The 17,187-nt window shown below is 50.0% G+C and overlaps 1 protein-coding gene, 1 long non-coding RNA gene and 1 pseudogene across 3 annotated transcripts in view; 2 read left to right on the top strand and 1 right to left on the bottom strand.

Moving 5' to 3' along the window:
- The window catches only part of CHRDL2 (chordin like 2), a 34,934-nt gene that overhangs the window by 4,961 nt on the left and 12,786 nt on the right, over window positions 1-17,187 (top strand). For both annotated transcript variants that reach the window (XM_006140994.3, XM_006140995.3), the window contains exons 2-4: window positions 8,059-8,171; window positions 13,549-13,642; window positions 15,496-15,638. In XM_006140994.3, the coding sequence (XP_006141056.1) occupies window positions 8,059-8,171; window positions 13,549-13,642; window positions 15,496-15,638 (350 nt within the window). The remainder of the gene's footprint in view (window positions 1-8,058; window positions 8,172-13,548; window positions 13,643-15,495; window positions 15,639-17,187) is intronic.
- Window positions 7-17,187, bottom strand: part of LOC102486234 (uncharacterized) — a 32,431-nt gene continuing 15,250 nt past the window's right edge. Inside the window, exon 3 of the long non-coding RNA XR_333379.3 lies at window positions 7-1,724. This is a non-coding gene — a long non-coding RNA (uncharacterized LOC102486234). The remainder of the gene's footprint in view (window positions 1,725-17,187) is intronic.
- LOC114009151 (uncharacterized) lies at window positions 2,937-3,059 on the top strand (annotated as a pseudogene).

The following is a 17,187-nucleotide window of genomic DNA, read 5'->3' as shown; positions in this document are numbered from 1 at the left end:
AGTGCAGAGATCATTTCAGGCATCTCCCTGCTCTAGGCTGTCCATAGCCTTCTTCTGTTACTCATTTCTGTCCTCAGGCATTCTTCTTCATGTCTCCCCTGAATTCTTGTGTTTTCTAGTTAAAGCCATGTCCTCTCATCCTGTCCCTTGGAGGATGGATGTTCCTCTGAGTCTCCCCTCTAGATCTAAAGACTGGCCTGAGTCTGTGCTCTGTGAATCTGTGGTCTTAGGCAAGTCCAGAGCCCTCTCTAGGATTCAGTTTCCACATCTGGACAATGAGCACATTGGACAGTCTCTGAGTCCCTAACTTTCTGAGTGTCTATGAACTTCAGTGCCTGTGTTGAAGGCAGAATCGAATATAAATAGTCCTATCCCTGCCGCCTGCCCCTGGTCCTGTGACAGAGCTGCCTCTCCTTGCCCAGTGATTCTCCCCTTTGAGTCCGTTCTATGCTCCTACACATCTGGCACATGCCAGATGAAAGGAGTCAGAGAAGTGTGGTCCCTTTCTCAAGGTTGCACAGCTCAGCCACAGGACAGCTGAGGTTTTTCTTCTGATTCTCTTAAGAGGCCTCCCCCATCGGGTGCCAAAGCCCAGAGCAGAGCTTATGTCTCAGAGGGGAATGAGTTTGTTTGTGTGAAGAGGCACTATAAATAAATAGAGAAAGTATGGCCGCGTGGGTGTGAGGGGAGAGATGTAAACGTTCTCGCATTCCTCAGCAGCCTGGCTCCCTCAGGTTTCCTGAGTTCTTGCAAGCTGGGGACAGGCCAGCCACAATCTCAGATGTCTCTTCTCTCACCCTAGTTCCTCCTGGTGCCATTTTCATAGACTTATCCAGCCTCCCTTCTGGTCCGGAAGCTCCTTTCTGGTTGTTGTTTTTTTTTTTCTGCTTCTTATTGGAAGAATTCCCAACCACACTACCCAGTCCTAATTGATCCCTTACACGACTTGTATCATACGATGAGAGCTTCAAGTCGGACTGTGGGATACACTTGGATCCGGTCAGTCTGGAAATTTTGACTTACATGTGAAAATCATGGAAGCACTCGTCCTCTGAGCTGCCCCAGGCTCCTGACCACTGTGTACATGGTTTTGTTTGGGTTGGCAGGCGATTTGCAGTTCAGATGGCCAGGAGCTGGGAAGGGGAGGTCAAAGGCTAATTCCTGTGAGGTGGCCAGGCAAAAGTGCTGAGAGGGACCTGGCTCACGTCTCATGCTGTAAAGTTCTCTTTTTCTTAAAGAAGGAGATTTCCGAGCTCGAGTACTGTCAGTTGGCTCCTCTTCCAGACCCTCTCCCTCTCTGTTAATGTCATTCTTTCATTCATTTATCAGATACTATGCTCTGTTATTTCTATACTGAGAGCAAAATTTAATGAAACTTGGTCCTTATTCTTAAGAAGTTCATAGTTTATTAAAGAAGAAAATCCCTCCTAAGTACTTCTAATCCAGAGCGCTGAACTCAGTTCTGAAAGAGTGGCGGAAAAGTCAGGGTGGCTTCACAATATCCGAGCTGGCTGTGAAGGATGAGGAGGAGTTGGGGCCAGGTGGTGACGCAGTGGTACGACGTGACACTCCGAGAAGCTGACGGCATGGGAAAGTTCCAGGTTTGTACCTGGAGACCTCTCTGAGTACTCTGGGCTGCTTGTTCGTGATCAGAGGCTGTCTGAAGCCGAGGGTGGATCCTGTGGGGAGTGCTGTGTCTCTGTTTCTTCCTCTCTGTTGTCTCTCTATTCATGGAAGAAATCAATAGGATAAACTTCATAAAAGGGAAAATAATTAGAAGGAGTTGGTTAAGCACTAGAGATTGGGAATCGTGCTCAAGGTGGAGGAAGTAGCATGTGTTACAGGCACAGGGAGAAGGCGCCAGGAGGCGGTGAAGAGTGAAAATTTCACCACGAGAGGAAGAGGCTAAAGGTTGGGCCACCAGAGAGCTGTGCTGGAGAAGCAGGCAGGGGCTAGCTCACAGCAAGCTGGGTGTGGCACATTAGTGTTTGGAGTCTGTGTGGGTCAACCGCCGAGTCCAGGCGTTTTAAGTCTAGTTGGATCAGTCAAGAGCTTTGGCTCTTGTGGATACCTCCTGTGAGAAGGGAGCCAGCATTCAGCATACCCCAGCCCCCTTACCCTGCATGAGCCACAGTCATTGCTTACTCTATGCCTTTGCATGTAGTCCCTGCTGTCCGAGAAGGTGGTTAAGGCACTGGACTCCCACATGTCCGACCATGGTTCAAATCCTAGACTTGGTGGCTTGCTTTCTCACTTTCTGTCTCTCTCTGGTCAAATGAAAAATAAACAAATAGGGACCAGCAGTTGGTGTAATGGCTATGTCACTGGACTCTCAAGTAGTCGACTGTGGTTCAAGTCTTGGACCGGTGGTTTAAACTCACGCCGGGCGCATGTGCGTGTGTGCCCAAGATCCCAAGAGGAGCATGGATAGAAGGGATTGCAGCGTGGCCATTCCCCCCTGGGGGGTGATTTCTTACTTTCTGTTTCTCTGTCCCCTTCTGTCTGTCTAGCGAGCGCACGTGCCCTATAGCAAAAAACCCTCCAAAATGATAATAATAACTAAAATAATTATTTAAACATTTTATATCTCTATCTATCTGTCTATATCACTACTACTAATATCATGTTTATTTCCTAGTGTGTCAAGTGCCCACATTCACCCATTTGTCCACAACTTCAACTCTATCCTTGACGACTCCTTTGCCCTCCCAGACCAGAGGCTTCCCACTGCACTTGCTGAGTGTCCCCCAGGCTGTACTTCTGTGCATTGGCACTGCTTCCATCTGGTCCCGTCACTGGTCCAGGTCCAGGTCCAGCATCATCTCAAAACAAGAGAACAGCAAAAGCCTCTTCCTGGCCTCTGCTTTCAGTCTCACCCTTCAGTCTATTCTCCATTCCTGTGGTCGCTGTGACTGGTTCTAAAATGTAAAAGGGCCAGCTTTGCGCAGTGGCAGTATCATAGCCAATGAGGTTTATCCGAGGCACGATTATTATTGCTAATTAAAATGTAAAAGGATCCCGCTACTCCCCAGCTTAGAGCTTTGCCTGGGTCTCTGCCCTCAAGCTCTCAAGGCCCCGCGGAGCCGCTGCCTCACTCCAGCTGTTCTCTTGCCTCTCACTCCCACCTTCCCATCCTCCCCCAATCTTCTAAACCACTCTCATCTCTGTCTCAGCCCAGGTCCGTGTGGACATGAGGCAGCATTGAGGGAGTCTAGTCCGGCTCCTTCGTGGGGCCAGAGAGCACAGAGAGGCCCTGGAAATGAGGTTGATGCCATTGTGTGAGCTGAGAGATTGACTGAGGATGTTCCTGCCCTACGAGAGACTCGGGGGCTGCCACACAGAGTTCTGGGTGTAAAGAAAATACTATGAGAAAAGACTGCTACGGAAGTTTGTGATCAGAGTTCAGATTTGGATTTTGTTTTTAACCTCTGACCTAATTGAGCATCTAATATGTGTCGGCACTAGGTATATTGCATATATTATTTTATTTTATTCCACAATAATGCTGACGGGTAGAGATTATTCGTCCCATTCAACAGGTGTGCAAACAGAGGCCTGAAGTGGTTCAATAACGCCTATATTCAGGATGCAAATAAAAGCCAAATTCGTGATTTGAACCCTAGCTTATCTGGTTCCAGAAACTCCCTGAGAGAAGGCATGCTTGACTCCTGTGTTGGGAAAAAGACATGGGGGCAAGGTGGGTGGCATGAGAAACAGTGATGGAGAGAGAAGGAAACTAGGGTAGGCCTGGGGCCAGGCTGGGTGTGGGAAGTCCACAGACGACCAGAGGGACGGAGACATGTGAGACAAGCTTTGCCTCCTTCACAGTGTCATTCCGGGTCAGGCCCACTGGCTCCCTGAGCTCATCCTAACCCACACTGGAGCCCCTGGGAGCCTGGAAGGTATGGGGTCATCATACCACACTTGGTAACTACCTCTAAGAATCAAAGAATCTTGGAATGGTCAAATCTTAGATCCTCAACATCACGTAGTTCTAGACGCTTATGTTCTTGTGAACTGTAGGCTCTTTGAAACATGAGATTCTCACCCCTGGAATGTTAAAATCACGGGCTCATCACTGTCTAAGCAGAACACCTTTGAAGGTCATAGTTTACTTCTCCCCTTATTTTGTAGATGAGAGAGTGAGGCTTAGAGAAGAGAAGACAGTCGTCCTAAACATCACACAGTGAATTTGCAGCTTAAGGAACTAGGGCCACGTATAAGGTGTGGGGCTAGTGCCAGGGCTACAGGAACCACCAGGCCGCCTGGCGGTCCCTCCTCCTCCTGGCTTTGGCATGGCCCCGGGCACTCACCTCCCTAGAGGAAGAGAGCGCTCTAGGCAATGCCACCCTTCCTTGTGCCTCTCACCTTAGAGGACATAGTGGGGTGGGGACCATGGCCACAAGAGGCGTCCTGCCAGGCCCCCCACATTCTCAGCCCTGCCAGGGCTATTGGTGGAGGGAAGGGGCCTCCTGGCCTAGGCATTGGTTGAGACAGTCTCTCTGTCTTCGTGTCCTGAGCAGGGTGTGAGGTGGACAGGGTGCCAACTGGCACAGGAGCCAGGGCTGCAGGGCCGCCCCAAGGAAGGCAGGACAGGGTTTCTTCAGCACAGGCTGAGACCCAAGGTGGCAGTCATGTTGCAATCAGCCCTCCCTGGCAAGGGCATAGGGCTGAGGAAGAAAGACATTATTCACTCCTTGGAGAGTTGGGCTGGCTCTGAGCAGCACCCAGCTGGGCCTGTGTCCACCCACTCTGCCAGTGGAGACCAAGAGATAAACATAGCCTATTTGATACGGGCCAGCCAGGCCTTACCGGCTTGCTGGTGTGCTGGGGAACAGAATCCACTGATGGCCCTCACCATGTAGGGGAGCTCAGAAGGGACCGGGGAGGAGAATAACCTGTATGTTCCTGTAGTCCTTGGTGGCCCTCAAAGCACAGACCGAAGGTGTGATGGCCACTGCCTCAAACCTTTGCCCTGGGAGGCTGAGGGGGCGAAGCAGGAGCAGTGAGGAGCCAGAAGGAGGTTGCTGTCAGCCTCATACCAAGAACACTTCCCAGTGGTTAGGAATGGCTCCAGCTCCCGTGGGTGTGTGCCAGGGCTGCACCCACGGTCTCCAGCTCCCGTGGGTGTGTGCCAGGGCTGCGCTACACCCTCCCACGGAGCCGAGGGTGAGTGTCTGCATGGGTGTGCACCCCCACCCCACTAGTGCATGCTGTCTATGCTCTCCATTCTGTGAGTTCAACATCTAAGAGAATGTCACCCAGAGAGCGTGCTTCCAGGGTGCTAGGAAAGGGGAAGGATGAGGCCTTAAAGGCAACTGTGATAGTTCTTTTTTTTCTTTTTCTTTTTTTGGAGAGGTTTTTGCTATAGGGTGCGTGCACTCGCCAGAAAGACAGAGAGAGACAGAGACAGAAAGCGAGGAATCACCCCCCACCACCACCACCCCCAGGGAGGATGGCCACACCGCAATCCCTTCTCCATTCTCCTCTCGGGATCTTGGGCACACACACACATGTGCCCGGCATGAGTTTAAGCCACCAGGTCCAAGACTCAAACTGTGGTTGACTACATGGGAGTCCAGTGACATAGCCATCACACTATAGCTGATCCCTTTCTTTTTCTTTCTTCTTCTTTTTTTTTTAAGTTAGTTAATTTTTTTCTTCCATGAGCTAGAGAGAAAGGGACAGAGAGAGATAATCATACCAACAGACACACTTCAATGCACTCCCAGCTTCAGCCAGCCTGTATCATAGACACATGCCTGCCCAGGGTGATTAAAGAGGTCCCTGGATGCGAACCCAGAACCTTCCGTGTGGTTGGCATCAGCTGCATTGCGACTAAATTGCTGCTGTATTGCTGCTGTGCCACCATCAGGCCCCATGACTCCTAGATTCTAAACCAATAGGGCGCTAGGAGAAAAAAAATAGGGAATGGGAGATGGTTGTCAGTGGGGCAGGGAAAGAAGTTTTGAGGCCTTGGGATTTGGTAAAAAGCCAGGGGTAATGAGGCAAACCCAAAGGAACTCTGCTTTGGAGCAGGAGCCCTGGGTTCAAATCCCTAACTGGATAGCTTTAGGCAAGTCACTTAATCTCTTTGAGCCTTGGTTTCCTCATCTGATTTTCTGATAATTACGGTAACAATCACGGAGCCACTGCAAGGTGGATTTTAGTGTCAGCTTCAGAAGACTACAATGACATCTCAGTGGCTTTGTGCTTGTTACTGTAATTCTGCTAATGACAGTATCCAGCTAAGCCTCAGGAACTGGGCTTATGAGCATTATCCAATTTGATTCTCAAAACAATTATAGTAGTGAGAGATAATTAAGCAACTTATGTAAAAAGTTCAGCACAGAGACGATAGTCAATAAACATTGGTTCCTGGGACCAGGAGATGGTGTCATGGTTCCGTTGCTGGACTCCCACGTAGTTGACTATGGTTCGAGTCCCAGACCCAGTGGCTTCAACTCACTTCGGGCGCATGTGTGTGTGTGTGCCCAAAATCTCGAGAGGAGAATGGAGGAGAAGGGATTGTGGTGTGGCCATCCCCCTTAGGGGGTGTTTCTCACTTTCTTTCTTTCCATCTTTCTCTGTCTCTCTGGTGACCGCTCACACCCTATAGCAAAATTCTCTCTCTAAAAAAATTAAATCAACAAAGAAAAAAATTGATTCCTTTCTTCATATTTCATATTTCAATCTCATTTAATTGAACAAACCTCTGTCTGTTGGTGCTTAGCTTGTGCTGGGCTTCCTAGTTCCTCCCCCAAAAAGCTCAGATAATGGATCGTATAGCTCACCATGTCCCCATGTGGAAGGTGGTTGGCTGGGATAGGGCAACGCTGGGAGGCCTGATCTGTGTTGGGTAGCCAGTGGGTAAGAAGTGAGGGCAGGAGTGCATTGATTGGCTGAGAGAAATGAGAGAGAGGCAAAAGTTTCAGGAAAGCAGGGCTACAAGGGAGATAGCTACTCCACCTAACAAAACAACTGCAGTTAGTGTAATGGCTATGTCACTGGACTCCCAAGTAGTCGATCGCGGTTCGCGTCCTGGAGCCGGTGGCTTAAAACTCACGCCGGGCATGTGTGTGTGTGTGCCCAAGATCCCGAGAGGACAATGGAGAAGAAGGGATTGTGGCGTGGCCATCCCTCCTGGGGGGTGATTTCTCGTTTTCTGTCTCTCTCTGTCTGTCTGGTGAGCGCACACGCCCTATAGCAAAAACCTCTCAAAAAAAAAACAAAAAACCTGCTTTAGTCATTCTTAAAAATATTCATCTACATATTGACAATTGATCTGCAGGTTAACAGAAAATAAATTGATGTGCCAATCACAGATCACAGTAGTAGCATCAACCATTTTTAAAAGTCAGTTTTCTAATAACCTTCACTCATGGCTTACTGAGATACAGGGACATAGTACTGTATAAAAGCAGGAAAGACTGTGAGTGGTTTATTCAAAAGATAGGTCACAGGACTCCGGGAGGCCATGCCCTTGTGTGCGTGTGTGAGTGCACGTCCATGTGCGTGGGTTGGGGAAAGAAAGGAGAGGAAAAGGCAATGTGCTAAATAAATAAATAAGCAAAATGAGGTTGAGAAAAGGAAAACGAATGGGAGTAAGAGTACAGAAGGAGTGCTGGACCACGAGTCAGGAGACGCAGCTGTCACTCTTGCATGCAGACTGACAGGCCGTGTGCCCTTAACAGTGTGATTTCTCCTCTTGGGGCTTCTTATTATCCATCTGATTATAATAGCTAACACTTATATCACAATTTAAATCTGTACAGCATTTTCACTGCTTGAATCCCTACCCACTGTGCGAGATAAGTGATGAAGCTCAGAGAGGGGCAGGGACATGCCCAACATCCTGTAACAAGTGTGTGTTTACGCTGAGATTCAGGCTCAGACATTCTGGCCGCCTGACTGGGAGAGCTTACCCAGCTGCCCCGCAGGTGCTTTTTAGCCTGAGCAGTCCAGATGACATTCTTCCTAGGGCCAGAGAGGAGGGATGAGCCTGGGTCTTTGGGCTGCAGCCTCTTGGGACTAACATTGCACTGGTTGGTTCACCAGGCCCAGATCTGTTCTGCCTTTTCCATGGGAAGAGATACTCCCCCGGAGAGAGCTGGCACCCCTACCTAGAGCCACAAGGCTTGATGTATTGTCTGCGCTGCACCTGCTCCGAGGTAGGTTCCTCTGGCCACCAGGCCACCTGCATGAGGTATGTCTGGGAGATCTCCAGAGAAGTCATCCCAGAGAACGGGAGGACAGCCTGACCCTGGAAATCAGGGGTACCCTGCAACTGGGTTCCCTGGAATTGTGTTGCCCGCAGCAATTGGGGGACCTAGGGGGTGCCACCTCACTACAGGTACTCAGTACACAGGGGCAGATGGCTGCTGTGCCTCCCAGAGATAAGTGGCATGATGGGCCAGTGGCTGGGCTGGCACGAGGACCTGCACCTCCCTTCTCCCCTCCCAGCCTTCCTCCTACCTCAGGTTCATCCCAGCCTCCCTGCCTCCCAGGAGCCTGAGACAGTCTTTCTGATCTTCCCTTTCTTTCCTTCTTTTTCATGGACTATTTCCTCGAGCAACCTCTCCTGCCCCAACTTAGGATGTCTGAGGGGACTTCAGAAAGTTTATAGATGACCAGCAGGTGGCATGGAAGTTCAGGTTGTTGGATCCTACATGGCCAAGTCTGTGGTTCAAGTCCCAGACTCAGTGGCTTGAAAATTGCACCGGGTACATGTGCATGCATGTCCAAAATCTCTAGAGCAGAATGGAAAAGGTATTGAGGCATGGCCACCCCTCCTTGAGACAGGGCGTGATTTCTCATTTTCACTCCCTCTCTGTCGCTCTGACAATCCACACATACCCTATGGGGGAAATAATCATGGAAAATTGAATTAAAGTATGAGTTTAGAGTAAACCAGTGGTGTGGTGGTTGGGATGCCCAGATCTCACATGGTTGACTGCGTGGTTCAGTTTCCATGCCTGGCACCTTGAATCACATGACAGTTACATGTGTGTGAATGCCTTAAATTCCAAGAGGAGAATGAAGGAGAGGGGCCATGGCCATCTCCCCTGTGGTGTGCTTTCTCATTTTCCCTCTCTGTCTCTGTCTTTTTCTCTCTGGTGAACGCGCTTTCCCTTTAGCAATTTTTTTTTTTAAAGTATGACTTTATTTTTGGTACAGAAAAATTTTGAAATCCACTCAGTTTTTTCTTTTTAAAACTATGTATTTTCCATGAACTTTTTGAAGGCTCCTTGTAGTCTTTCAACTCCACTGTCCCAAATAGTTACTGATCAAGGTATCACCCAGAGGGCAAATGACCTCTACCTGGAAGCATTCCCTTCTTCTGGGACCCCACCTAAGTTTCTGTGTTCCTCTTCCTGATCACTGCGGGCCAGTTCTACTTCCCTGTGTCTGTTGGTTACTGCCCTTTGCAGACTTGGGCCCTTAGAACAGGTCTTGCTAGGCCCTCACTCATGCCCAGTACGATGCCCTGCCAGAGGCTGAACCAACAGGGCAGAGACCACATCTTTGTCTTCATCTCCATCTCCTTCCACTTGTCCCAACCCAGCACTCCGCAGGGCTGAACAGTCAACTGGGTAGAATAAATGAGATCCCCATGTGGTCCAGAAGTCTCAGGTGACGTATGAAGTTGGAGGGTGGGAGGGGAGGGAGTGGCTTAGGAAGCTTAAAAAAACCTTGGCTTTAGCTCAGCTGCCTGGCCCCCACCTAGCTTCCCCAGAGTTGCTGGTGCTTGGGGGCTTGGGGTTAGTCAACTCTCAGCTGGAGCCAGCCCTTGACCCCTCTCTTTGTCTGCAAAGAACCAAAAGAGCAACACAGAAAGCGTCTAAGAGCCTTGTTAAGAGAGAGATTTCTGGAATGGGAGCAGAGAAGAGCTCCCAAGGAGACCCTGCAAAGTGGAGGCAATGGCCTAGCCCCTCTCCTGGCTCCAACATTGGGGTCTTACTCCTAGGCCTTTCCTTTTGATTCTCCATTGCTTCTACCATGTTGGTCCCAGGTAGAAACAGAACATAGCCCTACTCTCTCCCACAACCCGCCTTTCCAGTTTTCTTGAGCACATCTAAGGCCAATCAATCTTTTCAAAAAGAACTTTATGAAAGATAGCCAGAGAACAGAAAGGAAACCATAACAGAAAATTCCAGACATAGTATGTGGTCCAGTTGACAAAGTCCAAGTTTTGAGATCCATTGGAGCTAGTTCATTTCTCTTTCCCCAGAGTTTACACACACAGACACACACACACAGACACACACACACACACACGAATTTCTTTGACCCAGAGGGCTATTGTCAATGTCTCCAAAATATAACCCAAGCCCTCCACTTCTCTCCTCCATCATCACTCCCCCTAATCTAGGTCACCTTCATTTCTCACCTAGGCTGCTTCTCAAGCCTCCTAACAGGTCTTCCTGTTTCCTGCCTTTAAATCCACCCTCCACACGGCAGCTAGAATAATCTTTTCTGCACATAAACTGATCGATCGGTCTGTCCTTAAAAACCTCCAAGAGCTTTTCATTGCACCTAAATTATGATTCGCATCTCCTCTGGGTGCCCTGTGGGTCTGACCTGCCCTCTCCAACCTCACGCCATGCTTGTCTGCTGTCCTGCAGTACGCTGGCTTCCTCAGTTCTCCCAACACATGAAATTTTTTTTTTGTTCCCTCCACTAGAATGTTCTCCAGATCATCTCATGAAAGACTCCTTCTCATCTCCCCATCTGTAACATAAATGTTACTGGACTGGCAGGCGGCACGGTGGTTAAGGGCACTGGACTCCCACATGGGCGACCGTGGTTCAAATCCTGGACCTGGCGGCTTGCTGTCTTACGTTCTCTCTCTTGCTCTCACTTTGTCCCTCTCTGGTCAAATTAAAACAAACAAATAAATAAATAAATAAACTTAAATAAAAGATAACTTTAAAAATATGTAATAAATAAATGTTACCTCTCTGGGAGGCCTTCCCTGACAGCTGTTTTTAAAACCCACCTATTGTCTCCATCACATTACTGCTTAGTTATTATCATAAACTTAACATCCAAAATGGTCTCATTCCGACTTACTTTTTTATAATCTGTCTCCTGCTCCCAGCTTAAATCCCAGAGTAAAATCTTGTCCCCCTCACTGCGATGTCCCTGGTGCCCAGAAGAGGGCCTGGAACGCCATAGACAGCAGCAAATATTGAATGAATGAATGAGTCCAGCCACCAGAGGCAGCTCAGCATGTTGGAAAGGACACCTCCCTTGGAGATGGGCTTGCCCGCTGTGTGATCTTAGGCAACTTAACCCCTTGAAGACTCTTCTCTCATTTTGAAAATATAATAGTGCCTTCTCTAGGTCGTTGAGAAAATGAAGTAAGATTACTTATACTTAATATAAAGCCCCTGCCTGGTAGCCACTCAATAAAGGGTAGCTTTTTCTGGAGAGGTTCCTTGGCTGCAGAGGGCATGTTCTGTGCCCTCCACCCTTTCACCTCTGCCTGTCTCCATCTTATCTCCTAGGGGTGTTGCTGATCATCTCCACCCTGTCTCCTCCGAGGTCAGAATCAAGAGAGACATTCGTACTCTTCGGGCTACACAGTCCTTCGTTCCCCACCCTAGTTTCCCACCGGGGAGCCTCAGTAAACCCTCGACATTTATTAGGCACCCACGTATACTGGCCCACACATTGCCCGTCAGAGCTTAGACGGATTCTCGGGCCTCTGGGGTGCCCTCAGCACTGCTTAGTCCTCGCAATTACCTCTGACCCTTGTGGGAAGCAGTGACCCAGTAGAAGCTGGGGGAGTGGCCTATGGTCTCCCCTGGGGCGGGAAGTTCTGTCAGAAGTGCTGTCAGAGAGGGGACCAACAAGTGGTATGGTGGTTAAGGCGCTGGCACTACCACTTGGCTGACCAGGGTTTGAGTCCTGAATCTGGTGGCTTGTTTTCTCACTTCCTCTCTCTCTCACTCTCACCCTCTGTCTCTATCAGATTAAAATAAAAAATAAATGAATGAATAAATAAAACAAAGTAAAATAAATAATTATTTTTTAAAAAAAGAAGTGCTGTCAGAGAACTCAGATGGGCAGAGTGTGGTGGGAGGAAACAAACTTTGCCAACTTCAGAGTTGTGAACAAACCTGGGTCCATTGGTCTAAGAGAGAGACCAACTGTTCTCATTCACTTGTTCTCATTCATCACTTGTTATTCATTCACTCACTCACTCATTCATTCATTGGGACTTCAGCAGGCCCTGACTTAGAGCAAGGCCCTGTGCTGATCATTCCCTGGGATTCACAGTTGAGTAGGAGAAACAGATAGAAGGGGGTTGTCACCATCCAGTGCAGTGACCCTGTGACCAGAGGGAAGAGTGAGGAAATCCAAGGAGGGGGACAGACTCTGCCTGGCATGCTGGGAGAAGCTCCGCAAGGGCTGCAGCTCTCCTATTTTGTCTCATCTCTCTCTCTCTCTCTCTCTCTCTCTCTGTATTTCTTTGCCTAATTATCTCTCATTTGCTCTACTTGAATAAGTGAAAGGGCTTTGCTCCCCCCCCTTTTGCCTGGTGTCAGTGCTAAAGGCTTTGTCCAGGGTCACCCAAACTTCCCAGAAGGTTTAGCAAGTGTGATCACAAAGCCTTTCTCTTTGTCAAGTTTAGTCTTGTTCCCATCCTGGTCACCTGTTCACTTTCGTGTGCTACATTTCGCTCTCTCTCTCTCTCTCTCTCTCTCTGTTTTTAAAGAACTATTTTATTGATTTTGTTCATTATTACTATTATTATTTAATTTGATCAGTTTTTTGAGAGACAGCCAGCTAACAGTTCTGAGACTCAAACCACGGTCAGTCATGTGAGAGTCCAGTGTCTTAACCACCATGCTACCTGCCTGCCCCCACATTTCCCTCTTAACCTCAAGGCTCAGGCCCAGAGTTAAAGCAAAACAAAACCAAAACAAAACAAAACCAAAACCAAACCAAAACAAAAACAAACAAACAAACAAAAACAAGCCCTGAAGTTAAAGCAGCAAAATACCAAAGTCAATGTCAAAATAGCGCCAGGCTTTTGCTCATGTTTCTCAAAGCCGTGAAGAGGACGCGACATCAGAGCAAAGCTGTGGGCAGGCCTTGCCCTCCTCTGGGGTGGGAGAGAGACACAGACGAATGGGCACGAGGAGGGGAGGGACTGGGCACGCTTGAGCTCATTTGTTTGTTCGTTTTTAATTTTTCCAGAGGGTGTGTGCACTCATCGGAGAGAGAAAGGGAGGAAGCACCCCTCAGTCACACCGCAGCCCTTTCTCCTCCATGTGTCCGTCTTGTCGGGATTTGAGGCACACTTATACACACTTCGTGTGTTTTTCAAGCCGCTGGGGCCTGGATTTGAACCATGGTCGGCCAAGTGAGATCCAACTGCCAGGCCATAGGGCTGTCGCAAGCTCATTCTTTTTACTCCCATTCCAGGCTCAAAAAAGTGCAGAGTTCAGAAGCTGGGAGGGGGTTTTGTTAGAGGATGGGTCCAGGTGGGAGGCTGTGGGTTTTTGAATCCAGGGCTGGCCTTCATGTGCCTTTCAGAGTGCCCATGTGAGTTGTTACCGCCTCCACTGCCCACCAGTCCACTGTCCCCAGCCCGTGACGGAGCCGCAGCAGTGCTGTCCCAGGTGTGTGGGTAAGTAGGCTCACTCCTCCCATTGCCCGCTGGCCCATCTCACCCCCATGCAGGCCCCCGGCTGCAGGAGGCCCTCAAAGGAGAGAGTCCATCTCTGCTCATTGGAGGTGGTGAGACATGGACATGCTTGGTGGAACAAATGTCTCCTTCTTAAGAGTTATGCATGGCAGAGAGGGGAGAAAATGCAGAAATGGGGCCTGTGGGTGGGCACGCCTGGGCTCTAAGCTCTCTCTAGCTGGCTGAAGCTGGAGGGAGTGAACACATCCTGGGGAGTGGAGGTGAGTAGCCTGGGGCTGGAAGGCTCTGAAGGAAGACCCCAGGATTCCCACCATGGGGCGGGGGTGACCAAAGGAGTGGACACATGTACTCCGAGATTTTTCCTGTGCTGAGATCCAAGGGTTCTCTGCGTCCTGAGGCTAAATGTCTACGATTCCATGTGTTTAATATTCTAAGAGCCTCTGAGACTGGGATTCCAGGAAGTAGAGGTAACAGAAAGAAGAGAGAGGCTGGCATAACCAGGAAGCGAGAGAAGGGCAGCCAGAGGGATGCCAGCTTAGAATGGAGAGACGAGAGGAGAACTGATGTCTAGAGCACACAGAAGGGGCTCCAGAGTTTGGCCACCACCCAGGGCCCTGGCACCGGACTCTCCTGGTGCACTGGTGTGGAGTACGTGCAGAGTACGTGTGGAGAGGGGCCTGTCTCCTCAGTGGGAGCCCAGGAAGAGTATGCCCTGGCTCTGACTGAGGTCATAGTAACTCCTGGCTCTTGGATCCCTTGGAGAATGAAGGTAGGCCTCATCCTGCCTCCTCCATGTGGAACACCAATCCGGGGGTCCTTCCCTCTCTGGCCCCAGGACTCCTCCCTTTCTGTGCTGAACTTGGGTTGTCCTCTCTCCTAACCCTTCATGCCTTGGCCAAGGCGCCTTCCTCAAATGCTCTTCAAGCCCCTCGTCCCCTCCCCTGCCACTTTGCCCAGGTGGCTTTCCTTGTTCTCAGCCTCCAACCACTTCAGGAAGACCCTTCCCTGACCAGTGTGCCCCTGCAGAGCTGGGGGATCCTTCTCTGTGCATCCACAATACTGGGCTGCCCCAGGCCCTGCCCCTACCATGCTGTAGCATGTGGCTTGTGACTTGTCTGTCCACTCAATCAGAATGGGATTCACGATGGTGGGGCTGAGTCTTATCCACCACCTGTTCCCAGGGCCGAGGCTGGGGCCTCGTACAGTGGAGGCACTTGGTAAACATGACGGCATGAACGAATAGGTTCTCTCCAGACCTGAGGTTTACCCCTCCGCCCAGCAGGGTGAGGAATGACTCATTGGCAGGTGACAGGAGCAGGGCTGTGGAGCCAGTAAATGACAGGAATTTATACCAATTGCAGACAGTCAGGATCATCCCAGAGACTTCCCCGGAATATAACAGCACGAGGGCAGGGGCTGTGGCTCGCCACTGTATTCCCAATACCTAGCACCAGGAGGTACTCCAGGAATACCCATTTGGTGTCGAATGAACTAGCATGAATGACTGCAAACCCCAGTGGAGCTGAGGCTTTCAGCTTTTCTTCTCGCCCTGGCCAGGGCTAGCTGTTAGTGAGGGGCTAGGAGGCTGGAGAGGAGGGCTGTGGTGGGGAATCAGATGGGCGTATCAGAGGGACCTCTTGGGGAACGGGACCTCTTGATAAGCTGCAATGGGAAATGACCAGGAAGGGCGAGGTCAGAGCTCAGCTTAAAGGCTGACACTAGATAAAATGTAAAATCTTTAGAAAAATGGTCTAGTTTATCCTAGTGGCCTAGTTAAATCTGTAATCCACACGAAACACCATTTTCTTCTTCTTCCTTCCCATCCGCACTTGCAGAACCTCACACCCCCTCTGGGCTCCGGGCGCCCCCAAAGTCCTGCCAGCACAACGGGACCATGTACCAACACGGAGAGATCTTCAGTGCCCACGAGCTGTTCCCCGCCCGCCTGCCCAACCAGTGTGTCCTGTGCAGCTGCGCAGTAAGCCCTCCTCCCTTCCCTTTAGCCCAAGCTGGCGGGGGCCTGCAAAGGGTGCAGTACTGTGGACCGGGGTGGGGGGATTGTTCCCCTGGTCAAGCAGAGTGAGAATGAACAGGCTCAGGGGAAAGGGAAGCACCTGGGGTTCAGTAGGCTCTGCCCCTCGCTCTCAGGTTTCCTCATCCTCCTGGGTGTTTTGTCTCCCCCAGTAGGCACTGCATACCTTGGAAGAAATACAGAAATGTTCTGTACCCTCTGCTGCTCTCCACCCGGGGCCTGCCTGGCACAGAGGACGTCTGTAATGATTGTTGAATAAAAGCATGAATGAGTGAATGATCAATCCAGGGACACAGAGGCAGGGCCATGTTTGCAGCAAATGTGATTTAATCTGAAGCTGCTTAAACGCCTACCTGTGGTCGAAGCAGGGCCTTGGGGCAGGCAGGGCTGTCCCTGCAATGTTATCAGAGACCAAGGCCACCCAAGGCCAAATCTGGCAAGTGCTCACCGAGGTGGGGGCACTCTGTGTGTGCCCTTTTACAAGTTTGCAGGTGGCTTTTGGCATGTGATTCTTATTATTTTTATTTTTCATTTTTTAAGAGATTTTTGCTCTAGGGTGAGTGCATTCACTAGAGCGACAGAGAGAGATAGGGGGACAGAAAGTGAAAAAATACAATCAACCAACCAAACGACAAAATACAGCAAGAAAAAAGAAAGCGAGAACCCACCACCACCACCACTGGAACTGGCCATGCCACAATCCCTTCTCCATTCTCTGAGGATTTGGGGCAGGCACGCACACATGCCCAGCATGAGTTTATTTAGCGGTCAAGTCCAGGACTCAAACCAAACTCAGACCAGCGCCTTCACCACTGCGCCACCTGCTGGCGCCTCCCATGTGATCCTTAACCTTGGGCTGTGAATGGGCGGAAGAAACCCCTGCCCTCTCCATTTCCTTACTACCTGGTCATCAGACTTCCCTGGGCCTCAGTTCCTCTGAGCATGGAAAGGCGTCTGACCAAGTGATCCACGGTTCTCTCTAGACTAGGTGTCCAGCATGCCCTGGTTCCTGGTCTGTTGTCTCCCTAGGTTCATAGAAAGTCCTTGTTTCTCTCCAGTATCCCAACTGCCCTGGGAGAAGGAAATGGGCTCAGAGTCGCTAAGTGACTTGCCTGAGGTCACACAGCTAGTGTCAGAGCCAGAATTCAGACCTAGGACTCCTGATTCCAAAGCCCATGTCCCTTCCCTGTATCATGCTGCTTCCTAGGAAAGGACAGGTGTCTGGATTAGAGCAGCTGCAGAGAGACAAAAATGATGCTGAGGGTAGGGTGGGGACAACATTCTTCGTCCTTTCTTCTGGATACTGGGTTCCCCTTCTTTCTTCTCATCCCTGTTCACATGGGACTGGCTTGACTCCTAATCTTGTCTGAGGGATCAGAATCCTTCTCGCTTATGGGAAAGGGACGAGGGAAAGGACTCAAGGGAACGTCTCTTCCTCCCAGGAACCTTGAGTTTAAAAGAGTTTTCACAACCAGTGCCTCACTTGTTCTTCACA

The sequence above is a fragment of the Tupaia chinensis genome, unplaced genomic scaffold (genome assembly GCF_000334495.1).
Source record: "Tupaia chinensis unplaced genomic scaffold, TupChi_1.0 Scaffold000047_1, whole genome shotgun sequence".
In the NCBI taxonomy this organism is placed as follows: Eukaryota; Metazoa; Chordata; class Mammalia; order Scandentia; family Tupaiidae; genus Tupaia; species Tupaia belangeri.
The sequence above is the reverse complement of the archived record's forward strand: the minus strand, read 5'-3'. Positions and strand labels throughout refer to the sequence as shown.